This window comes from Telopea speciosissima, chromosome 11 (genome assembly GCF_018873765.1).
Source record: "Telopea speciosissima isolate NSW1024214 ecotype Mountain lineage chromosome 11, Tspe_v1, whole genome shotgun sequence".
NCBI lineage: Eukaryota > Viridiplantae > Streptophyta > Magnoliopsida > Proteales > Proteaceae > Telopea > Telopea speciosissima.
Genome location: NC_057926.1, coordinates 45,122,387 through 45,148,166, shown reverse-complemented (window position 1 = coordinate 45,148,166; position 25,780 = coordinate 45,122,387). Strand labels below are relative to the sequence as shown.

General features: G+C 47.4%; 1 protein-coding gene and 1 non-coding gene across 2 annotated transcripts; one reads left to right on the top strand and one right to left on the bottom strand.

The window, feature by feature from the left end:
• Window positions 1-638: 638 nt before the first annotated feature.
• LOC122645193 (basic proline-rich protein-like) lies at window positions 639-24,130 on the bottom strand. Its single transcript, XM_043838525.1, has 6 exons — window positions 24,082-24,130; window positions 17,610-19,156; window positions 5,331-5,491; window positions 3,466-3,596; window positions 1,511-1,620; window positions 639-819 (listed from the first exon to the last, which is right to left on the bottom strand). The coding sequence occupies exons 1-6, from the start codon at window positions 24,128-24,130 to the stop codon at window positions 739-741; spliced, it is 2,079 nt and encodes a 692-aa protein (XP_043694460.1). The 3' UTR covers window positions 639-738.
• Window positions 13,573-13,680, top strand: LOC122646962. The gene has a single exon (XR_006330761.1). It is a non-coding gene; the product is annotated as a small nucleolar RNA R64/Z200 family (small nucleolar RNA).
• Window positions 24,131-25,780: the final 1,650 nt, after the last annotated feature.

Genomic DNA, 25,780 nt, shown 5'->3' with positions numbered 1-25,780 from the left:
CTTTTTTTACACAGGCAAAAAATTGAAGAATAAAAAAAAGGAAGTAATTTTCTGTCCGGTTCTCTCTCTCTCCGGGGTAGAGGTGTTTTTTCATATGGGGAGGAGAGAGAGAGACTCATGGGAGTGCTGGCCTAGACCGCACACCTCCTGGACAGAGTCCTTTTTCCCATAAAAAAAAAAAAAGGGAAAAATATGAAAACTGGATTGGCTCTCTAAGAAAAAGCATGATATAGATAAAAAACACACTTCCTTTGTTATGCCAGAAAGGAGAGGGAGAATAATTTTTTTCCTTCCTAAAATTTGAACTCATACGCAGTGAAGAGTCCAGACTCAGGCCATCATCGATTTGCCCAAGGAGCTCACATTTAGCAATAGATTACGATCCCAAGATCGTCTCCAAGGGCAATCCTGTGACCAAAAATTGTATCCAAAGATTGTACTATGATCCTTTAATTTTCAAGACATAAAGTCAGTCTTCCAAAGAGAATGAAAGCTGTACATGGGCGTTATGTGGATAGTTGCTTCCACAGGTAAAAAAATCTATTTCTCTTTATTCTCTTGTCATTTCTAGGAAAGAATAAGATCTATATAATAAAACTCATTGTAGTTATACAGATCCTTCCTTCAGTGAGTATCGGTTTAATCCAAAAATTGATATTTTCAAAATTATATTAAGGCCAAACCTTTAATACTGCGGCACCAATTTGATCAGTCCAAAATTCCGGGGTCTCCACCAATTTACATAGTATCTGAATCAGGTTCAATTGCTGACCGCAATCCCCAACGGATCATCATCTGTGAATAGAATTCAGCATGCTCCTACATACCCAATATGAATTTCAGCTCATTAGGTTAAAGAGAGAGCATGGATCTCGTGTTGACATGAATATAAGGCAGTAATAGCAAACTACATTCATCTACGTTTAATTGAAGTCAAAATCTTTTACTTTGGTATTCTCTTGGGAGACTGACTATACACACTCATAAGATGAAGACCGATATCCTTTTACGAAATGGCAAGAAGTTTCATACAAAAAATTGTCTTCTTTAATATCATAGGTGCATTAAAACATAGCTCAAATCTAACAAAAATATTGAACCAAGTTATTAGGGACATACCTCTTTCTTGAATTTTCAACCCAAAATATTTCTTTGTGATCTTGTCATGGGAGTTCAGATGAGTTTTGGAGAGTTGAGTCCCCAAAGATTTGCAAATTTTTGAATAAATTTAAAGTTTTATAACGATTTTCACTCATTTTCCTTAGTTTTGACAATGCCAAATAATTTTCCCTAATTTCGACTAATTTTGCCAATTTTGACTGAAATTAGTATTAATGCGACATTTTGATTATTTCAACCATAGTTTTGACATTTCAATATATATTTTTTCTTATTTCAACAAAACATTGTATATTTTTTTGGGACCATTTTGATCAAAATTTTAACATTGTAACCATACCAAATCAATGATCTCCACAGAAAAAGGAGTGGAACGGAAAAAAAAAATTACCTTAACAGCAACTATAACAACAGCCACACCATTCTGACGTGATTCGTGGAAGAGTTTTCTTGCATCATCAGATGTAATGGAGGGTACCACCCGCGGTAAGACTTGTGCCACTACAAATGATAAACAAACTTAGCACTCGTATTCATGCATACTTGTACAAAAGATACACAATACACATGCAAAAATTTATTTTGCCCGACCTCCTTTTGATTTTTATTTTACGCATTGAGGCCATGGTAAAGAAAGAACTGAAAACCTGGCTGGTTCTTACTATTTGGTCGACAGTATAGTCTCTGAAGGAACTTAATGCTAATCAGATGATACACCACTTTTTTTTTTTATATTACAGATAGTAGATAAATTTAATTCGTGGGGTGAGCCTTGGCGCAACGGTTTAGTTGCGCTATTGCAATCTGTTGGTTGTGGGGTTTAAAACTTGGAAACAGCCTCTCCTGCGAAGCAAGGGGTAAGGCTGTGTACATTTGCCCCTCCCAAACCCTACAGTAACGGGAGCCTCGTGCACTGGGACACACTTTCATAGTGGATAAATTTTGTTGAGAATAGAGGAAAAAAGACCGAACATATAGTAGAACAACGGGCTTAGATGCCATATGGATTACTATCGACCCATCTTGCGTTCGATGTGGCAATTGTGAGGAATCGATTTGGCATTTATTCCTTGCATGTGATTGGTCTAAACGTATTTGGGCTTCTGGTCCGCTTGGACTAAGAACTGAGCATCTTTCAGGCTCATCCCTCCTCAATCTCTGCTCTTCTCTTCATGCATCGTTGGCTATGGACAAGCAATCTCTCGTTTGGTTTTTTTCTATTTTTGCTATTACTTGTTACTTTCTATGGTATGTAAGGAACAAGGCTCTAATGCAGGCTGCCAAGGCAGACCCTATGACTGCTTTGAAAAATGTTTTTAGATGGGCTACTGATCTTCGACTCTGGCCCACATCGTTTAATTCAAGTTTATGCTCTTCTAATATTACTCTGCCAATAACTTTACAGTTTCCTACTAACACTATGACCACCATGACTGGTTTAATGGTTGCAGGCCTCTATGAACCAGAACTTAATTTAGCCAAGTGGACTTTTAACCTTTTGATAGATGGCAACCGTTTTGCTACAGATGCAGGTTGTATCTCTGTACATGACTCAACTACTGCAGCTCTATATGGGTTACTTCAGGGCTGGATGAAAGCTCAACAGGATGGGATTATGGTTCATCATGTCTGGGTGCAAGATAGAGAGTTATTTTCATGGCTGATCGACCCTGATGGTTCCAAAATATCGTGGCCTTCCCTTCCTCTCTTTTTACAATTAGCTGAATTATCGCAAAACTTTCTGAACATTGCTTTTCACTTTTTCCCTGAGGAGGAGATAACTGCTCCACCTCAATTATGTGAAATTATTTAGTTTCTGTTAATATAACTTTTTTATTTCATCAAAAAAAAAAAAAAAAACAAAACTGGCTTAGACCTAAAAACCCCACTGGGTAATTCATCCTCTTGAATAATGAGAAACAATTATAGCCAATAATCCAGGGAAGAAATCAACTTGTCTAACCAGTCACTTCAAAAGCCATGTGATAAGCTGATGTAGGCCATATGGCCAATCCATCCATTTGATAGAAATAGCATGCCTAATCTCAAACATATGGCCTGACATCAAGGTTAAATTTCTTTCCTCGTATTTCTAATCATCAAAGCAATGGAGAGATAATGAAGCAATTCCAATAATTGGATAGATAAGGGACTATGTGGATTGGACGTCCATCAAAGCCAAACTCAATCACATGATTCACTATATATTGAACCATTTCTCTAACCGTCAAAATATAGACCAAAAATTACATGTTGATTGTGCCACATAATGCTTTTGGGCTACAAATAACCATGACTTAAAGGTGATGTCTCTGTGTGTGTGTGTGTGTGAGAGAGAGAGATTACCTAACTTTTCAGTATGGCGTGCATCATCAATCAGCAAAACTCTGTAGCCGTCTCCGCTCCCTGTACCTTTCTTGTCCTTCCGCTGCCCAATATCTCCACCTGTAATTTTAAAACAAAAATAGGTTACATTTCTAAAATGAATAAAATTTAATCATTCGAACAATTTCCATCATGCTACATGCACTATTAATATATTGCATGTCAATAGAAACTCTCTCCCTTTTATCTTAATTTTAAAAAAAAAAAATTCATAGGACTAATATTTTCAACTTAGAATTTATGGATGGCAACTACAATCTGTGTCTTAATATTTTGAAAGTCTTCATCATTCAATGTAGCAACATCAGAATCCTACATTTGTGCCCATTTGTACCCCCAAATCAATGAATGGGAGGTATACTCTCCAAAGACATGATGAAGGATAGGATTTATAGTGGAGATCAGCAATTGATCAGCAATTAACAAACCCTTTCTGAGAAGAGCTTATCATTTACTTGTACAGGGAAGCTAATGTTGAGACTCTAGGAAGAGCATGTTGCTCAAAGTCAATGTTATGAGTGACAGCGCCAATTTCAGCTTCAGCCCCCCCCTCCAGCTCAAAACCAATAAAGACCATTGGAGAGGGAATCATCTAGATTCCTATATTTTTTTTGGGCTGAATTAGATTCCTATATTCATTCTGCTGAAAATCCAAAGATATTTTCCTTTTCATTTTTAACTGCCATGAACAGAACAAAAATTGAGAGTATATCAGGAATACACCAAAGAGGAGACAACACCCCACAAGGGGGGAGGACACTAATAAAGGAAATAAAGAAACAGCAGAGCGTGCCAACCGCCCCCCCCCCCACCCCACAAAAAAAATAAAATCCAAAGCAACCAAAAAGGAAAAGAAAAGAAAACCCAAATATAAATATAAACAAAATATAATCACTTGAAACAAAACCGACAGCAAGCCAGCTAACCAAAACCAGAAGGCGACTCTCATCTACTTCTCTACCCAAAACAGCATAACCCCACCCCACCTACAAGATGGTATCAATGACCTCCTTTGTTATATCAAGTTTGAGGCTTTATACTCTCAACCCTTTCCTGTATCCCAGTACACGTGGTTGGGCCATATGTAGTACTAGTGTATCACCACCTTCAGTGGCTCTATATCACTAGCTTCAACCCAATTTCAGATTTATTCAAGCCCATGCCGGTCTTTCCTCCCCTAGAATCATTCTCCTTCGGCCCTTTTAAACTATTTGACACAAACTCCGTATCTCAAGGGAAAAAACTACCTTCCTACTTAACTGCAAGAAGCACAGATGATGGTCAACTTAAATATGACCTGTTTAGGAACTTAAATCTTCCTGCTCAAATCTTATGCACACATAATTCTTCCGATGTTAATTATCAGCTATCCTCTTATCCTAATAAAGGTGTCAAGTTTTGGTACGTATGAATCGTATTTTGAATTTCCCGTATGGGTATGATAATATGTGGAAACAACACGAAAAAGAAGAGAGTATTTTGTATCAATATGTAAGTAAAAGCAATGTTGGTATTGAAAGATGATGCCATAGCTGAATTTCTAATAGTTACTACTGAATTAGACATTTGCCCACTTAGGTTTACCATATTCCACAAAACATTTATCAACAGTGTGATTGGGTTTGCCACAACGAGTACATTGATGTTGTGGCTGATCAGTATGCTATCCTCCATGACCACCATCACGTCCTCTACCTTCCCCTAAACCACAACCACGTTCAGGGAACATAGACGCATGTCCACGACTAGTAGTATTAGTAATAAACGCAGAGTTGTCTTTGGAAGAGGAAGATTATTCAGATTTAGTGAGAGATGGAGAGACAAACTGTTGAATGCGAAAGAACATCTCATTCATGGAAGGGACCTTCTCGCCAGCAAGAAGGTGACATTTAATAGGTTGTAGCTCAGGATCCAACCCAGACAAAAATTTAGCTACCTCAAGATCAATAGAAAGGGGTTGGTAGACGTTCATCTCTTCCCGCATAACCTTAAGTGCACTATAATACTCAATTACTCACCAACAGACTAACCATTCTGCTTGAACTTTTATTTAGATCATAACTCGTGACATATTCTTGTCTTGAGAGAAACTCTCCTTCAAATCATCCCACACACCTTTGGTAGTGGTGTGAAACATAATATTAGTGGCAATGGATGGTTCCACAAGTAGGGTATCATTCTCATGCATCTATTCTTCATATGCTATATCCTCTGAAGATAGTAGGGCTGAGAACAGATAATCAAGTTTTCCCTTGGCATTGATGAAAACTTTCACTGCTTGAACCCATAAAAGATAATTGGGTGCCCCGCTCAATTTGATAGGAGTGATTTGGACATTAACATTGTCCACATGGGGTTTGGAGTTCACCCATCACAAAAAGAGTCAATAGATATACAGTAGGTCACAGCAATATAAAAAAGGACGTACCCAGTGCACGAGGTTCCTGCCACTGCGGGGTCTGGGGAGGGTCATAATGTATGCAGCCTTACCCCTGCTTCGCAGAGAAGCTGTTTCCAGAGACTCAAACTCATGACCACTTTCACAATGGAGCAACTTAACCGTGGCAACAAGGTCCACCAATGGTCACAGCAATATCAAAGACTAAAATAATCAGAAGTAATCACCAAAGAGTAGAAACAGCGATATAGTAATGAAGCAATACTCCTCCCACTGGAATCCAAGCATAGATTAAATAAGACGCTGGTTAATATAATAAATATGTATATAATCAACCAAGGCAACAATCAATCAAAAAAACAGCAAGAACACAAATACTGCAGGGAGGAACCAGATACAAAGTGGAGAAAAAAATCTTATCCCTAAATCAGAAATTCAGATAGCCATGAAAGCCTGGTCGAACATCCTTGGTATGCAGGAAAACATTATCCAAAAGTTGGATTGAATTCCAATGGCCAGATTTGTTGATATTGATGAAAACAGAAAATAGAAACTTGAGATCCCTAAATATAGGGAAGCCCAAAAGTCCCGATCAATGCAACAGATCGGTCCCAAAATTTTTTGGATGAGGTATTTAAAATTCTTATTAATAATCTAAGGCAAAAGTTTTCATGCACGGCTGTGCATATGCATGGCCTGCATTAAATGCAATCAGAGTGGTATAAATGCCAATCCAAAATGACATAAAAGCCCTTGCACCCCTTATTTCAGTCCCAAAATTTAATTAATGACATCTTATGACAAGAGGGAGGGTGGACCTTGGTGCAACGGTAAGGTTGCTCCATTGTGACCAAGTAGTCACGGGTACGAGTCTCTGGAAACAACCTCTCCGTGAAGCGGGGGTAAGGCTGTGTACATTATGACTCTCCCCAGACCCCGCAGTGGCAGGGGCCTCATGCACTGGGTACGCCTTTTTTTTTTTTTTTAAATTTATGAGAAAAGGAACAAAGCCCCAAAAAGGTACTGCAATCCAATGTAGGATGACAGAACTTGGGGAGCAAGATTTCAGATCTAAACCTTGAAAACCAAGATACCGCAAGAATTAGAAAAGAGGTAGCACTTCACAAACCAGCAAGAAAATCTTTATATAACAAGAAATTCCTCATTATTTTAATGAGAATGACCAAGGGAATCCTTCAATCAAGGAGGCAGCAACAGAACCCTAGCAGGGTTAGGTAAACCGCAAGATGCAAGAAACTCACCAAGAAGGAAGAAAAATGGATTTGGAGGTTACGGATTAATATTGCTCTGATACCATGTGACTATATCAGATCAATAACACCCAACAAGATGAAAGAAGGAGAAGAAGAACCAAGAGGAGAAAAGGAAGACGAGAAGAAAAAACCGTGACAGCGAGAGAGAGGAGGAAAAAAAGGGTTGAACTACACCAGCATATATTAAGTAAATCCAAGTAGAATTACAACTCTACCCTTCAGTTAACATAATAATAACCAAAAAAGAAAAGAAAGATTAATCCACCCATGAAGTAGAACAAAGAGAAACATAACAAAACATAATATTAACAATGTCAACTAATTATCTGTGATTGTTTTGGAAGCATCCTATAATCCTGTTTGATTTCAAGTTTTCTTTTTTGAGAAAAAATGTATTTTTTTTTTAAAAATTGTGGACAATTTCAGAAAATTGAGAAAAAAAAAAAAAAAGAAAGATGGTGAAAAAAAAACATGACACTTGATTGCATTTTTATAAGTTGTCACTCGTGCATGGATCTATTGGATGAATTATACAACTTTTTTTTAAAAATATTGATGTTTGGAATTATTTTCAATTTTGGGAGTTAAAAAGGATAGTACATTAATGTAAAGTTTTGGATTATTTTGGTTTCAAAGTGATTTATAAATTTGCAAATAATCATGTAAATACTAAATATATCTTTTTTGGGTTTCAAACGAATTCTCAATGTTCAATTTTCCTTATACTTTTAAATTTTTATATAGTGTTGGAAAATTCTAAACATTGCATACTTATTGGGGTTTTTTTTTGTAAGTTTCATATTGCACTTGTTGGTTGCTAGTGACGGTTTGAATAAGAAAGATGCCGCCAAAACAAAGAGAACCTAACATTGGTTTGCAATATTGTGAGAATATAAGGTGCAATAGCTTACCCACAATAAGCAACTTTTGTGGTACTACACATTATGGGGACGGGTAACGAGACATAATAAACACATACTAGAATGGTATCCAAATGTACAAATGTGTAAAGTGCCTGCTATTTGAATCACAAGATGAGAGAGCATTTGAGTCAAACTAAGAAGTCCAAAAAGAAGGGGAAGCAAGTAGCTGAGAAGTTGACAAAAAATTTGCTATATTGGGATCAAGACTACGAAGAGTACGAAGGAGAAGAAATGGCAGAAATAGATGTGGAGGACATTGATGAGGATGATAAAGTAAACACATGTAAGGATGTCAATGGATATTCGAAAATCCGTATTCGATCTGCGTTCGTATCTGTTTAGGAGAATCCGAGTCCGTCCGAAAACTAATCGGATACGAATATGATAATCCCCCTATCTGACCGATTATTATCCGATTCGTTTAGCAATCCGACGGCAATAAAATTTATGAAATATATCTTTATGTCCGTCTATCTCGAATAAGTTACCTTATTGAATTTAGTTTTCTTATATATATATATATATTGTTTTATGCATTGCGAGACATGGAATCACATATCTATTAAAATACATATTAGATAAAATCAAAAGTAAAAAAATGTAAGAAAATCAAAGACTAAGAAGAGTAGAAAAATGATAGTTGCTGAACTCTCAAGTCTCAACCCTAATCCTCATCAACAAAACGGTAAAGATGTCAACGGATAGTCGAAAATTCGTATTCGATCCGTATTCATATCCATTTAGGAGAATCTGCATTGAAAAAATACTATCCAGAAAGGCAGAAATTATCCGAATCCGTCCGAATATAATCGGATACGAATATGAAAATGCCACTATCTGACCGAATTCGATCCGTTTACATCCTTAAACACATGTGATGCATTAATCATGACATGATGCGAGGGCTAAAGATTGGAACAAGTAGTAGTTGAGAGAAGTTCAATCTGCTCGATCACACATTTGAGGTTCAGACCATGAATCTGGTGGCTTATCCCATTATTCTCATCCACAAACATAGAAGACCAAGGGCACGGGCTTGGCCAAGCTAGCTCAATCATTGAGCATTCGTGATATGTGGGATTGATTTGGTAGCAAGTAAAAGAGTAAGAAGAAGAGCCCAAACATTTTTGATATGGACCCAACTGTCTATAAAGATAGGAATAAAGGCCAACAAAGAATTGAGAGCTTTCATCCTAACACTCCGAGGAAAATAATTGGAAGATCAATATCCAGATGGTTCTATAGCACCCTAACTCTAGCTAACAAGGCCATTGTATGAGAGTTACAATGGAGTAGTGCTTCAATCAATCCACCAACAACATATAAGATTGTGGAGCCTTACTTGAATGATAATGCGTAATAAGTTGACAAGTATATCGAGAGATTTAAGGAGAAGAGCCCTAATATGGACTACCTACCATATGTCATGGGTGGAATGGTCCACGAGATTGTCCATCATCAACTATCTCATCTTCTGTGATGATTGAACAATCTTCCACTAGTCAATAGATGCATCATCAAGGATGCTACATACTTGTACAGATTGATGGATGAGGTTGTGTGAGATCGAAGCATGAAGAAGAGAAGACTCAGGAATTACTGTTCACGTGAACAGTGTCACAGGCTCACAAACCATATTGCCTTGATGGGAATCCTTCTAGAAGACCCAAGTTGAAGACTAAAACACTATTCACATCGCTAGTCTTAAGCTATGTGTGTCTTTCGTCATCACTTCTCCTAGAGTCATTTTAGGACTATCCCTGGCCCTTTAGCTCCTTCAATCTAAATCAAATGACCCCTCCGTAACGGAGCATTCAAAGGCCTTCGTTGCACGTGTTCATACCACCTCAAAATGACTTTCTCACAACTTTCATCCCTCACACAATTAAATGGGGTGTTTGAAAGGAAGAAGCAGGTGAGCCCTTCCTCGACCTGTTATGATTGGGCCTCCTTCTGCATGACTGAGTTTGAGATCCAAAGTGTTATCTAATCTAAAATTGCACAACTTTGATCCTAAATGGGCCGGTATTGTTCAGAAACAATCATCATAATATAATTGTAGAGCATACTTTCACACAACATAAAACACAAAACAAAGGCATGTGCAAAGAGTTTATATTTTTTACCAGACTGGTGGAGGGCCGATTAGGAGAAGGAAGGGGTCTGAGATAGATTCTCAGAGTTGAAGGGGAGAGAAGGACTCACACATTCATCACACACTCACAGGGGCAACCAAATACGTTCTATTTAAAATTCACTGTATCCATCTTTAGGTTACAACTTGTATTTAAAAGGAAAATAAAAGACTCCTATTCTAACTCTGACACAGAAATAACAAATAAAACCAAACTCTTATCCATCCAACTCCCATGTACTCAACTCAAAACAAATAAAAGACTTAAATAAATAAACTACTTCCAAGTTGGAACAGTTCTTGGTTTGGGCCTCCAAAGTGGGTCTTGTTTGTCTAGCTAGGCTAGACCAACTGCATCACAGACGTTCAGAAACAAGCCATATCTAGAAAACTAGGACGTACTTGAGAGGTTTACCAGGAAGGGGGTGTTGTGTGCACCATGAAATTAAGCAAATAAGTGTCTGGGAGGTATCCACCACAAACAATAAAATAGCATGATATTGACGGAAGATACTACCAATTAGTAAGTCCTTTAAGAAGACCAGGCAATTCACACCTATATGCTATAACAAAGTTAATTCCAAGTCAAGATTGTGATTTTTTTTTGAAAAAAAAGACTTTTCAATTAGAAAAGTAGTGTATGGAGCCTTGGACAGGAAAGTCTGCATATATTTAGCATTTATTTGGAGAAAAGCTCAGATTTATCTGGAACTAAATCAAATTATGGCAACTGGATTTCTCCGTTCTCTCTCTCTCTCCCCTCCCCCTCTACATGCTTCCCAGGCATATCCTTTTTCCCCACATCATTTCATACCCAAGAGAAGTTATAGAGCTTTCTTGATCTTGGGTTTAATGATGCAATAGGCATGAGTATAACGCCTAATGGGTAGAATTAGTTAGAATCAAAATTTTTGAGAGTTGGTGACTTATTTCTTTGGGTTTAAGACATTGAGTCTGAGTAGGAATAATTGAAAAAAATTGTAGTGTTATTGTTTAGGTGTCTACAATGTTTAGGAGTTTTTATCTCTTTTCCTATTTCTATTAGGTTTCATTATAAGGGGAAAACATGGTTTAAAGTCCTACAAAAGTTCTAATTGGTTAGATAAGATCGAAGTCTTAAAGAGAGTCAAACTAGTGTGATGCAGATTCATCACCAAATAGGGCTTATTTCTTTAGAAATAGGCCTAGGGTTGGGTTATATACATGTTGGGCCTTTGTTCCCAAGGGTTTTTTCATGTATTAGGCCACTTTAATGAACTTAAGCTAGGGGTATATAGGTTGCATACGGGATTAGCCCAATATTTAGTTTATTTTCTTGTTTTTAGATTGAACCGGTTTAGAATTGGTTGCACCTAATTGGTTCAATTGGTCTAATTTAAGTGAAGTGTTCCTATTGGTTAATAGGTCCTTATATCCTATTGGCTAGTATGGAATCTTCTTTTAAATTAATTATTTTAAGTTAGATGTCTTTTAACTTAAGTTAGTAGGGTTAAATAGGTCTTTTACTATTTTAAGTTATTAGTTTTAGTTTAAATTCCTTCCCTTTCACGATTTTGTGAAGGAGAAGTCATTAAGTTGTAGTAGGATTTGGCATAAAGCCATATTATAAATAAAGTGAATCGTGGAGGGCTCCCCCACATTGAATTTGAATTAAAAAAGACTGTTACTGCTGGCCGATTGTTGCTGCTGTTGTTCCTGCTCCTTTGTGAGTGATATCCTTGTGGATCTCAAGGTGGACAGGGTGGGTGGATTCCTGCGACTCCTTGCATTGAGAAGATCGGGAGGTTCCTTCAATTATCAAGCTGCTGCCGGTGGATTCCTGCTGTGAGTTTGAATTTTAATTTCTGTTTCCATTCATTCTCCTTCCCCAATCGATTCCCCCTTTATTTTTAGTTTGAAACCCATAAACCCTAATTCTTCTAGAACCAGTCCAGCCTTCATCCTTCATCTGTTTTTCATAAAAATCAGACCACAGCCCCCTCATACCAACCCCTCCACTCTACCAGACCTGCAGTCTCAAATATCCACCAAAACCCTAGATTCCCTTACCACCATTAAAACCCCAAAAAACCCTAAATAGCCTAATTTCTGTCTAGAGCTAACCACCCATCAGAATCTGTCCATATTATATTTGAACCTTCCTCCTACACGTCTGAACACTCGACCCTACCCCCTGGTTCAGATTTCCATTATAAACCCTAGTTTCAGCCTAGATTCTAAACCCTAAAACCCAAACCCTAACCCTAAAAATTCTGGAAATTGAATCTGGTTTCAAAACTTGTTAAAATCTGTTTTAATAGCGTCCCCTAGGCCTGCCTATTAAAACCAGATATAAATTACCCCATTCCCCCATACCTAACCCTAGAATTTAGCCTAAAAACCCTAATTCTGCCCAGCCAAACCAGCAGCCCCATTGAGATCCTGTTGCTTGGCCTCTAATAGGATCCTTCTCCTATTTAGAGCTACATTATAGTGCCCTTTTGAATTTTTGGAAAAATTGAGTTTTAATCTTTCATCTTTCATTTTGCTGTTATTTTCCATCTTTCATTTGTCATTTCTCATCTCATTCCTCATCCATGTTTTCCCATCTCTTCATCCCCCTTTTCTTGTTTAGACCTTAGTTTTCCCTACTTTGTTTTGTTGGATCCATGTAGCTGACCCCATTAAGTTGGGAAAAGGCTGAGTTTGTTGTCTATTTCCCATCCATTGACCTAATGACTAAAGGGAGTTTTATCTTTACTATTAATAGGTCCCTTTTGAGGGCAGGCCTCGGCGCAACAGTAAGGTTGCTCCATTGCAACCTAGTGGATGCGGGTTCGACTCAGGAAACAGCCTCTCCGCGAAACGGGGTTAAGGTTGAGTATATTATGACCCTCCCCAGACCCCGCAATGGTGGAAGCCTCGTGCACTGGGTATGCCCTTTATTAATAGGCCCCTTTTTTTGTACCTTGGATCACATCAATGTTTCATTATATCCTATATTTTCCCAATATTTTCTCCTTCGAAAGAACCAAAGAATCTGGGGGTGGATATGATGAATAATTTCTTTTGGTCCGTGTTTCTGAATCAACCGTGACCGATAAATCATTACCAACCTCTGTATTCATATCCCTCAGATTTCATAAAGGGCGTAAAAAAGACATTTTTATTATCATTCCTTTTTGTGAAAAATATTGGTTAAACAGACAATAAATACAGAAACCAAGTAACAAAATTACAGAGTTTGATACCAGATTTCTTCTAAACAATTGATGATAGGAAAAACAAAGCACACTTATTTACAGTCCTTTTGTGTATAAATTTGGTTTTCTCTTCCCTTTTTTACTTTTATCCTCGTTTCTCTTGCAGTGATGAATTCTGAAATTTAACACATGTCAGACTTCAGAGATTTATTGGGTTTTCCCCCAAAAAAATCTATGAGAAGAAAATTCATTTTTCTGAGCAGAGATTGTTTTTATAAATCGGAACAGGATTGATCGTACACTAATTGGAATCAGATTGGGATTTGCAGTTACTGCCGATCCCGTTTGTTATTTTCTACCTATATGCTCAATGCTACAAATTATTTTGTTTACGTTTTGTAATTTTTGTTCATCTATTGATTTATCAAAAAAAAAGTTACTTAAACAAAAATATTTACAATTTTAAGATTAGGTTGATTATATGTGAAAAGAAGGGCAAGTGCCAACCAAAATCAGGGTCAAAAATCAGGTCGAGGTAGGGTTCGGCTTGAGGCTGAGATATCTGAGCCTGACTCTAGGCTACTTGGGTTGGGCCTGGGTTGAGTTAAGAGGACTCAAGATTGGGTTTGGGTTTTAAAAAATCCGGTCCAATCCAGTCCTATTTCACCTTTAATTCAATTTTAAATCATAGTTAGCAAAAATGGGAACAACAAAAATAGTCTTATGGTACAGGACTACAGGTTTTAAACGGAAACAGTAAAAAATGGAAAACGAATGGTATAGGTATTTTTATATAAATTGAAGAATTTTTATTTGAAATACATGCTTTTAATTTCGGTGTTTGTGCATTGGCTTTGAATTGAAAGTGATATCATGAAAAATGTAATTCTTAAAAAAGTAAGACTTAATCACTCAAATAAGTAAGCCGCTGCTCAACAAGTTCAAAGTCTTAAAAAAGGCCTAAAAAATGAAAAAGTTTAAATGTGTTTAAAACGGTAAAAAAAGAGAACTTGTTTTAAACGCGTTTTTGCTAAAAGAGATCTGAATTAATCACTCTTCTGAAACGGATCATCCGAAGGCCTCCATTGAACATGGTCATGCATGTTACCTTCAAACACATTCTCTTAGTTTATCTTGAATAGAAATTGAAATATATAATACTAGGGACATCTTGGAAAACGAAAGAGGGAGGAGATGGCTCTCCGGTTTTGAATCAACCGGAAAAAATCCACTCATTAAAAAAATTTAACAGTTTTCTTCTTATAAAAAAAAGCACACTTATTTCAGTCCTGTGTAAATGGTTCGAACGCTGTCACTCAGTGCAATCTATGAGAAGAAAACTTTTTGAGCAGAGTGTTTCTAAAATCGGAACTGGATTGGTCGTACCGGAATCAGATTGGGTTTGCATCTGTCGATCCCGTTTGTTATTTTTACATATGAATGCTACAAATTATGACGTTGTAATTTTTGTTCATCTATTGATTTATAAAAAAGAGAGTATTTATGAACCAAAAGGGGAAGTGAATTATTCAATTTCCTTGGTTGCCAACTGTGTAGTACCAAAATTTTTTCCGTCGTAATGTACGTAGCCTTACCCCTACGAGAGGCTCGTGCGAGAGGAACAAAGGGGGGGGGGGGGGGGGGGGGGGGGGGGGGGGGGGGGGGGGGGGGGGGGGGGGGGGGGGGGGGGGGGGGGGGGGGGGGGGGGGGGGGGGGGGGGGGGGGGGGGGGGGGGGGGGGGGGGGGGGGGGGGGGGGGGGGGGGGGGGGGGGGGGGGGGGGGGGGGGGGGGGGGGGGGGGGGGGGGGGGGGGGGGGGGGGGGGGGGGGGGGGGGGGGGGGGGGGGGGGGGGGGGGGGGGGGGGGGGGGGGGGGGGGGGGGGGGGGGGGGGGGGGGGGGGGGGGGGGGGGGGGGGGGGGGGGGGGGGGGGGGGGGGGGGGGGGGGGGGGGGGGGGGGGGGGGGGGGGGGGGGGGGGGGGGGGGGGGGGGGGGGGGGGGGGGGGGGGGGGGGGGGGGGGGGGGGGGGGGGGGGGGGGGGGGGGGGGGGGGGGGGGGGGGGGGGGGGGGGGGGGGGGGGGGGGGGGGGGGGGGGGGGGGGGGGGGGGGGGGGGGGGGGGGGGGGGGGGGGGGGGGGGGGGGGGGGGGGGGGGGGGGGGGGGGGGGGGGGGGGGGGGGGGGGGGGGGGGGGGGGGGGGGGGGGGGGGGGGGGGGGGGGGGGGGGGGGGGGGGGGGGGGGGGGGGGGGGGGGGGGGGGGGGGGGGGGGGGGGGGGGGGGGGGGGGGGGGGGGGGGGGGGGGGGGGGGGGGGGGGGGGGGGGGGGGGGGGGGGGGGGGGGGGGGGGGGGGGGGGGGGGGGGGGGGGGGGGGGGGGGGGGGGGGGGGGGGGGGGGGGGGGGGGGGGGGGGGGGGGGGGGGGGGGGGGGGGGGGGGGGGGGGGGGGGGGGGGGGGGGGGGGGGGGGGGGGGGGGGGGGGGGGGGGGGGGGGGGGGGGGGGGGGGGGGGGGGGGGGGGGGGGGGGGGGGGGGGGGGGGGGGGGGGGGGGGGGGGGGGGGGGGGGGGGGGGGGGGGGGGGGGGGGGGGGGGGGGGGGGGGGGGGGGGGGGGGGGGGGGGGGGGGGGGGGGGGGGGGGGGGGGGGGGGGGGGGGGGGGGGGGGGGGGGGGGGGGGGGGGGGGGGGGGGGGGGGGGGGGGGGGGGGGGGGGGGGGGGGGGGGGGGGGGGGGGGGGGGGGGGGGGGGGGGGGGGGGGGGGGGGGGGGGGGGGGGGGGGGGGGGGGGGGGGGGGGGGGGGGGGGGGGGGGGGGGGGGGGGGGGGGGGGGGGGGGGGGGGGGGGGGGGGGGGGGGGGGGGGGGGGGGGGGGGGGGGGGGGGGGGGGGGGGGGGGGGGGGGGGGGGGGGGGGGGGGGGGGGGGGGGGGGGGGGGGGGGGGGGGGGGGGGGGGGGGGGGGGGGGGGGGGGGGGGGGGGGGGGGGGGGGGGGGGGGGGGGGGGGGGGGGGGGGGGGGGGGGGGGGGGGGGGGGGGGGGGGGGGGGGGGGGGGGGGGGGGGGGGGGGGGGGGGGGGGGGGGGGGGGGGGGGGGGGGGGGGGGGGGGGGGGGGGGGGGGGGGGGGGGGGGGGGGGGGGGGGGGGGGGGGGGGGGGGGGGGGGGGGGGGGGGGGGGGGGGGGGGGGGGGGGGGGGGGGGGGGGGGGGGGGGGGGGGGGGGGGGGGGGGGGGGGGGGGGGGGGGGGGGGGGGGGGGGGGGGGGGGGGGGGGGGGGGGGGGGGGGGGGGGGGGGGGGGGGGGGGGGGGGGGGGGGGGGGGGGGGGGGGGGGGGGGGGGGGGGGGGGGGGGGGGGGGGGGGGGGGGGGGGGGGGGGGGGGGGGGGGGGGGGGGGGGGGGGGGGGGGGGGGGGGGGGGGGGGGGGGGGGGGGGGGGGGGGGGGGGGGGGGGGGGGGGGGGGGGGGGGGGGGGGGGGGGGGGGGGGGGGGGGGGGGGGGGGGGGGGGGGGGGGGGGGGGGGGGGGGGGGGGGGGGGGGGGGGGGGGGGGGGGGGGGGGGGGGGGGGGGGGGGGGGGGGGGGGGGGGGGGGGGGGGGGGGGGGGGGGGGGGGGGGGGGGGGGGGGGGGGGGGGGGGGGGGGGGGGGGGGGGGGGGGGGGGGGGGGGGGGGGGGGGGGGGGGGGGGGGGGGGGGGGGGGGGGGGGGGGGGGGGGGGGGGGGGGGGGGGGGGGGGGGGGGGGGGGGGGGGGGGGGGGGGGGGGGGGGGGGGGGGGGGGGGGGGGGGGGGGGGGGGGGGGGGGGGGGGGGGGGGGGGGGGGGGGGGGGGGGGGGGGGGGGGGGGGGGGGGGGGGGGGGGGGGGGGGGGGGGGGGGGGGGGGGGGGGGGGGGGGGGGGGGGGGGGGGGGGGGGGGGGGGGGGGGGGGGGGGGGGGGGGGGGGGGGGGGGGGGGGGGGGGGGGGGGGGGGGGGGGGGGGGGGGGGGGGGGGGGGGGGGGGGGGGGGGGGGGGGGGGGGGGGGGGGGGGGGGGGGGGGGGGGGGGGGGGGGGGGGGGGGGGGGGGGGGGGGGGGGGGGGGGGGGGGGGGGGGGGGGGGGGGGGGGGGGGGGGGGGGGGGGGGGGGGGGGGGGGGGGGGGGGGGGGGGGGGGGGGGGGGGGGGGGGGGGGGGGGGGGGGGGGGGGGGGGGGGGGGGGGGGGGGGGGGGGGGGGGGGGGGGGGGGGGGGGGGGGGGGGGGGGGGGGGGGGGGGGGGGGGGGGGGGGGGGGGGGGGGGGGGGGGGGGGGGGGGGGGGGGGGGGGGGGGGGGGGGGGGGGGGGGGGGGGGGGGGGGGGGGGGGGGGGGGGGGGGGGGGGGGGGGGGGGGGGGGGGGGGGGGGGGGGGGGGGGGGGGGGGGGGGGGGGGGGGGGGGGGGGGGGGGGGGGGGGGGGGGGGGGGGGGGGGGGGGGGGGGGGGGGGGGGGGGGGGGGGGGGGGGGGGGGGGGGGGGGGGGGGGGGGGGGGGGGGGGGGGGGGGGGGGGGGGGGGGGGGGGGGGGGGGGGGGGGGGGGGGGGGGGGGGGGGGGGGGGGGGGGGGGGGGGGGGGGGGGGGGGGGGGGGGGGGGGGGGGGGGGGGGGGGGGGGGGGGGGGGGGGGGGGGGGGGGGGGGGGGGGGGGGGGGGGGGGGGGGGGGGGGGGGGGGGGGGGGGGGGGGGGGGGGGGGGGGGGGGGGGGGGGGGGGGGGGGGGGGGGGGGGGGGGGGGGGGGGGGGGGGGGGGGGGGGGGGGGGGGGGGGGGGGGGGGGGGGGGGGGGGGGGGGGGGGGGGGGGGGGGGGGGGGGGGGGGGGGGGGGGGGGGGGGGGGGGGGGGGGGGGGGGGGGGGGGGGGGGGGGGGGGGGGGGGGGGGGGGGGGGGGGGGGGGGGGGGGGGGGGGGGGGGGGGGGGGGGGGGGGGGGGGGGGGGGGGGGGGGGGGGGGGGGGGGGGGGGGGGGGGGGGGGGGGGGGGGGGGGGGGGGGGGGGGGGGGGGGGGGGGGGGGGGGGGGGGGGGGGGGGGGGGGGGGGGGGGGGGGGGGGGGGGGGGGGGGGGGGGGGGGGGGGGGGGGGGGGGGGGGGGGGGGGGGGGGGGGGGGGGGGGGGGGGGGGGGGGGGGGGGGGGGGGGGGGGGGGGGGGGGGGGGGGGGGGGGGGGGGGGGGGGGGGGGGGGGGGGGGGGGGGGGGGGGGGGGGGGGGGGGGGGGGGGGGGGGGGGGGGGGGGGGGGGGGGGGGGGGGGGGGGGGGGGGGGGGGGGGGGGGGGGGGGGGGGGGGGGGGGGGGGGGGGGGGGGGGGGGGGGGGGGGGGGGGGGGGGGGGGGGGGGGGGGGGGGGGGGGGGGGGGGGGGGGGGGGGGGGGGGGGGGGGGGGGGGGGGGGGGGGGGGGGGGGGGGGGGGGGGGGGGGGGGGGGGGGGGGGGGGGGGGGGGGGGGGGGGGGGGGGGGGGGGGGGGGGGGGGGGGGGGGGGGGGGGGGGGGGGGGGGGGGGGGGGGGGGGGGGGGGGGGGGGGGGGGGGGGGGGGGGGGGGGGGGGGGGGGGGGGGGGGGGGGGGGGGGGGGGGGGGGGGGGGGGGGGGGGGGGGGGGGGGGGGGGGGGGGGGGGGGGGGGGGGGGGGGGGGGGGGGGGGGGGGGGGGGGGGGGGGGGGGGGGGGGGGGGGGGGGGGGGGGGGGGGGGGGGGGGGGGGGGGGGGGGGGGGGGGGGGGGGGGGGGGGGGGGGGGGGGTTTTTACTGCTATCGTGGATTGTGTAGGAACTCTTCCTGTTACCTGGGATTGTAGCCAAAGAAATGGAATAATTCACTTTTCTTTTGTTTTTTCACAAATACCCTCCTATGTTTTAGAATTTTTCAAAATACTTTCTGAGATTCCATTTCCTTGGCTGCAAAAGGTAATATCTTTGTCTCTCTTACCAATGATTGGAGAGAAAGAAGGGGAATGCATAAGGATGTCAGGTTCATCAAACGGTTTAGAAGGGATTTGATGGGCCCACAACTAAGAGTGGAAAGAAAAGAAAAGGGAGGGATTATTTTCATACGTAGACATAAAGGTGAAGATTGTGTTCACACATTGAAACGACGAGTCAGCGAAGAAGGATTAGTTGCAGGAGATTCATAATAGGGTTAGTGACATATAAGGTTACCATGGACAATGTCAAGGGGGAAAGGTTTTAGACGAAAACCTTCAGAGGGAGGGGTAGTGGTTGCAACCTGATCAGCCCAAGAGAGAAGGGAGGGGGAGGGTTGTACAGCAGAAGGGGAAGGGTGTGGGTGCTGCAAAGGGTGAGAGGAAGCAGCAGTAACAAAAAGGGGAGGGGAGGAGTAGAGATAGTAGGGGGAGGTGGACCCCATCCAGGTAGTTAGAGTGTTTGGGCAGGGGTAGGGTGGTCATTGTGCCCCCTTTGTTAGAGGGCTGGGGAACTGGGTCGAGTAGGAAACTGGAGTGGATAAAGATCCTCATTAGTGTGCTTCCTATGATGCTTACTTCATTAACATGGTTACCAAATCCCAAAACAGAAAATTAAAAAGAAATAAAAGTCTTAAGTCCCAAAACATACATCAAGTGAACATGCAAATGTGTAGAAATTAAATCATTCTCTCTGAACCTCCATCAGTCCAACATGATATATAATACATAACAGTCCCAAATCTTCCATCATCTCATTTAAGACATGTAGTGAACATCAACAAGTTGGTATTTCTTCGTTTTCTACTAAAACACACGTGTAAGATCATATTTACCATTTTTCAAAAGTGTGTATATATATATATATATAGGAGAAAGTTCTCTGTCGGGAGTGTGGCCTAAGCCACTCCCATGAGTCTATCTCTCTCCTCCCCATATGAAGAGACACCTTTGACCCTTGTTTTGAGGAGGAGAGAGATAGACTTATGGGAGTGCTGGCGTAGGCCACACTCCCGACGTAAAACTACTTCCCATATATATATATATCTACTTGATTGCAGGGTCTCTACATAAGCGTCTAGGCCAATGGGTGAGCATGCCTGGGTATGTACCCAGGGGGTAGAGACATCATCTCATGATGCCCTGTGAAAGAAAATAGGAAACATTACCAAGTAGAGATCTTTTTCCATATAAATATATATATATATATATATATATATATATATATATATATATATATATATAATAGGAAACACAGTACACTACTCTTAAAATTACCCATTGATTGATTAAGAAAATAATACTCAAAATCAATTCATTTCTCCCAACTATGTGGAAGAACAACTCCTGGTCATTCCATCATTTAAACAGTCCATTACATCTTGCAAAATCATAGACATGCATCATCATTGATTTAACCCATGTTTTCGTTAATGTTTTTTTCTTCCATCATTTCATGGTTTTCACCATTATAATAAGTGTTTTCGGGGAACACTGTTCTTCGGTAGAACCATCATTTTCCGTTTTTGTTCTGAAACTGTGTTCTTTGACTCTAGATTAGAGTTTGGTAATTTGTTCCACAACTAGTTCCAGAACATAAAAAGAATAGTAATGGCATTTGGTAAAACTTGTTTAATTGTCTTAACACTGTTATCAATAATTATAGGAACACCACTACCATCATAAGTGACTCAAATAATTACGTAAATGCCATAACCACCCAAGTCAACATAACCAAAAATAACGAAAATGCCATTACCATTCAACTTTCTAAGGTTAAATAAAGGTATTCATAAATCCAGTAATTTCTCCAGGCTTAAACTACAACTACATATACAAAAACAACAAATGAAGGTTCAGCAATAATAAACAACAGGTCTCACGGAATCCAGTTCTTCAAATTTGTTGCAATTGTAACAATGACTATTTCGTCGTTTTTCGATCAGTCCCGGCAAGTAGCTTTCCAATCCATGTAGAACTTCTTACCACTGCATGAAATAATATTTCACAAATGTTATTTAGACTTGCATGTAGCTTCCATTTATATCATTATAAAAAAAAACACTCATAAACAAGAAATTCATATCAATTTGCAAAGTGCTCAAATAAACAGAAACTTGGAAGTCTTATAATTGAGGTGTTTTGGGCTGAACAAGAAAAATTAATTAGACTCCAAATAGGAAAGGAAATCATAAGTGGAATCACTCAACAACAGACTGATCAAAGGAATCTTTTTAAGGTTTCTCACCAATCTTAGCTCTTCAAAGACTTCCAATTAAGATAACAAACCCAAGAAACTAAACGTATAAGACTTTTAAGAATGTGATTTTTGGGTAATATTTATGCCATGTTTGGATCTTTAGCATCCGAACTACCAGTAGAATCAACATAAGGAGAGATTACTCCATCTTTCCATATTCCACAACCAAACAACCACCTAAATTAATGAAGTTTTGAACTATCTAGGAGTATATGAAATGCATCTCATATCTAAATTCTAAACCACCAATGAGTTAAACAGTATTCAAAATTTATTTTTTTGAAATTCTTAACTTAGAGGAATTTCAATTCCAAGTTTTTTTTTTTTGGAAGAATGAAAAATATATTAACGAAGCACAGAGACACTTTCCCTTTATAAAAATAAAAGAGGAAAGAACAAGGAAGAATACAAGGAGAAAGCTCCACAACAAAACAATGGACTAGCCTACAACCTAATTAGGTTGAAGGGAGACCACCCACCCAAAGAGGGACAAAGGACATATTCAGACCCTAACAATCAATTCAAAGTTTATTCCAAAGTTTGAATACAAATTCTATATTCAAACCAGATGACAAAAGCTTAGAAGCATTTTATTCGGTTCACTTAACAAGCCTTTTTTTGGGTTCCTCTTTAGGGTTAAGCCTAACAAGCCTTGTATATCACCATTTCTAACAAACACTTGCTGCCCACCCCAAGCTGCTTGCAAGTATATGATTATGTAACTCCAATAATAGAATTTTGTACTGTAGTACACATATATAATTACTTGATCAAGTATAGACCAAAGGATTCTCTAAGTTCACAGAACTCTAAAGAAGTTGTTGCTGTATCCAAAAAAAACCAAAATCATTATTCTAACTACAGGTATGCAAGCTTAATTTCTAAATTGGAACCATAGACATGCTAACAACTGGAATCTAATGAAATTGTTTCTTCAAGACAGTGAGACACTTTATTTGGAAAACCATTTCCATGACAACATCTGCACAATCCTCACCCTTCAAACAAAAAGTACAGATCATGAATGTGGCAATGCAGTATCAACCTCAAATCATGGCTAAAAGCTGGAATTCATGATTAAGCATAGAGAGTCAATTAGGCAAGCAAAAACATATGAGTTCAGCAACTTAAAGGGCAGTGCATTGGGCATTCAATTTCAAATTCGTCATTTCTCATGCTTTTTGCTTACACAGAAATTACCAAGAAGATAAAGATGAAAAGATTTAACAAAGAAGGTTTTGGTCCATTGAAACAAATTGAAGAATTAAATATCCTACAAATTTAGAAGAAACAAACTGGTTAAACATATCAAGGTTTTTGTAAAACTGCAGAGTACAAGAAACCATTTCTTCTAGAGTCGAAAAATACAGATATTCATAAATTCATCAAAACAATCGAATTCCACTTTGGAAACAAGAAGTGAAAAGAGGTCTAGTTGGTTTTTTTTGGAGTGGAACGGGGTCTTCGTTAGGGTGAACCGATCTCCCCAATGCTTTTCATTTTGGTAGAGGAAGTACTGTGTAGGGATTAAATGCCCTGTTAGCTGACAACAAGATCAAAGCCTTACCTGGGCCTAGAGGGGTGCAAGCCCCTTGCCATCTTCTTTTTGCTGATGATGTCTTTATCTTTATGAATGCATCTAGTTGGTACGTGTCAAACCTCAAATCCTTCCTTAAGATGTACAACGAGTTCTCTGGCTAGCGGGTGAATCTAGAGAAAAGCAAGCTGTTTTTTGGGAGATGCCTCTTTTCATTGGCACCACCGCATCTCAAATCAGTTCGGGTCCCAGAATGCTCTATTCCTACTCGATATTTGGGGGTGGAGATTTTCAAAGGCCGAGTTAAACGTGACTATCTTCTTCCCTCGATGGATAAAATTAAGGGGCATCTCACGGGATGGAAAGGTAAACTTCTATCAATGGCTAGTCGAGTAGAGTTGGTTAAATCAGTTACCTCAGGCATTCTGATCCATAACTTCTCTATTTGCTAGTGGGCTGATTGCTGGTAAAAACCATGGAGCGGTGGATGCAAAGTTTCATATGGTCTGGAGATGCAAAGTCCACAAAAAAATCTTTGTCAAGTGGGAAGCAGTTTGCAAGCCCAAGTCAGAAGGAGGGATGGGTATCTGTCGGATGAGGGATGTGAAAAAGATTTTACTTTGTACGCTTGTTTGGAAGTTATAGCATGGCCAATCAGGGATGGACAAATTCATTTGGGCCAGGTTTGTTCATCATGATGGATCGGTGGGACGAAATTACAAGTCATCCTCAATTTGGCCAGGGGTGAGAAGAATGTGGGACTTTGATTGAGCAACGAAATCTGGTCGGTGAGGAATGGTGAAAAGGTTAGATTCTGGTTTGATAGGTGGTTGAGGTCGGCTTCTATTGTGGAACTTTCTCGGTTGAATCCTTCCATTTTCCAAGGATTTGATAGTAAAGTTTCAGATTTTATAGAAAACGACTAGTGGTGTTTCCCGCAGGTGGAATCTATTTTTTTGAGAGAATTTTTTTTAATTCGCTTAGCGCATATACATTCCCTCTCCCCTTGTGGACGAATCTTGTTTCTGTCCCCATACGCCATCTAGAATTTTCTTAGTTAAATCTTCTTGGGAAGCCCCAAGGAAAAGGAGTCCTAAGGTGTCTTGGTTCTCCTTGGTTTGGGCAAAGTGTCTCCAGCCTCGTTAGTGTATTTTTTTTATGGAGACTTCATCATGATAAGCTTCCAACTGATGACAAGACCAAAGTCAGAGGTGCTATCTTCCCATCAAGGTGTGAGCTTTGTTTGTAGGAGGAGGAATCCCTTGTTCACCTATACTGTGAGTGTTCTTAAACGAATTCGTTTGGACTGCTTTAACATCCTCTTTCAATTTGGGTTGGCCTCAACCCCAAGTCTTTTCTTAAGCTGAGTAGTTGGTGGAAGAGAAAGGCCAGGATGGTCTCTTTAAAGGAAGCTTGGATAAATGGTTTAGGTTTGATTCCCTTTTTCCTTTGTTTGGAGTGTAACAACAAAAGATTCGAAGACGTGTGACATAATCATTCGCAGGTTTGGGATCTTGTGACGTAAGAGTTGGGAATTGTTTCTTTAGCTTTGTCCCATCACGTCTCTTCAATTTCTGATTTCATTCAAGGCAGAAGAATAAATCTAGAGATTCATGTTCGAAGGCATCAAGAAATGTCAGAGTTTTTTTGAGTTTGTCCTCGAAAAAGCTGACTGAAGCTCAATGTTGACGGATGCTCCTTAGGGAACCTTGGCAGGTCTGGGCCCATGGAGTCTTTCAAGATGCTCAAGCAAAGGTGTTTTCTTCCTTTAGGAAACACCGTCGTGTAATGTCAAATTTTGAACCAGAATTTAAGGCTTTAATCTTGGGTTTGGAGCATGTTAGAGATATAGGCCTATCTAATATGTGGATTGAATGAGATATTGTCGCAGTTTCCATTCGGGTGTCCCGTAGAAAAATCCACTGGTTCGTTTGGCGAAGTTGGTGTGGTCTTCAATCATTTCTTTGCTCTATTGATTGGATGATTATGCACTGCTATATAGAACCTAACCTTGTAGCGGACTTCTTAGCAAAATCAACAGCAAGGCTTCAAGTCTCATCTTCGATGGTGCTCTTCCTTCCCTTAGTTCAAGATGATATTGTAATGGATGCTCAATGTAGACCGAGGTTTCAAGTGTTTTCTCTTACATTTTGTGTTGTTTGCTCTTTTAATTTCCTACTGATGGCAATGCCGTAGGTGGGAATTAATTTACAGAGGAAAAGCCAATAGAACCTGTAATAAAAAAAGTGCTTCTTGAAGATGGGGAAGAAGAAGAAAAAATACACTGATAGTAGGTAAAGGGCAACTCGTATGGTGTTGGAAACTACCCCGGAGGAAGCTGTAGATTAATCCAAGGACCCCAAAGAGGTAGAGGTTAACGATGGTGAGAATAGGGGAGAGTCCTTGTCTGCTGGAATTCTATCTGATACTGCTGTTTTTCCTCCTCTTGTAAGGAATAGAGTCGAGGTTCATCCAAAGTCTTCCCAGTTGGATGACTTTGCAGTAAATGCTAGCGTGCTTGCACTCTCATCTTTCGTTGAGGTCTGACCATGAGAAGGTGGAGGTTGAGGCGAATGTGAGCTCAAGCTTTAGGAAGGATCCTTCGGCTGTTCCTGGTTCTATCCTAGGGGATCATCTACCTGGAGCTCCCTGTTCAGGTCTAGTAAAGGCCAGTGTAGTGATATTTTAGATC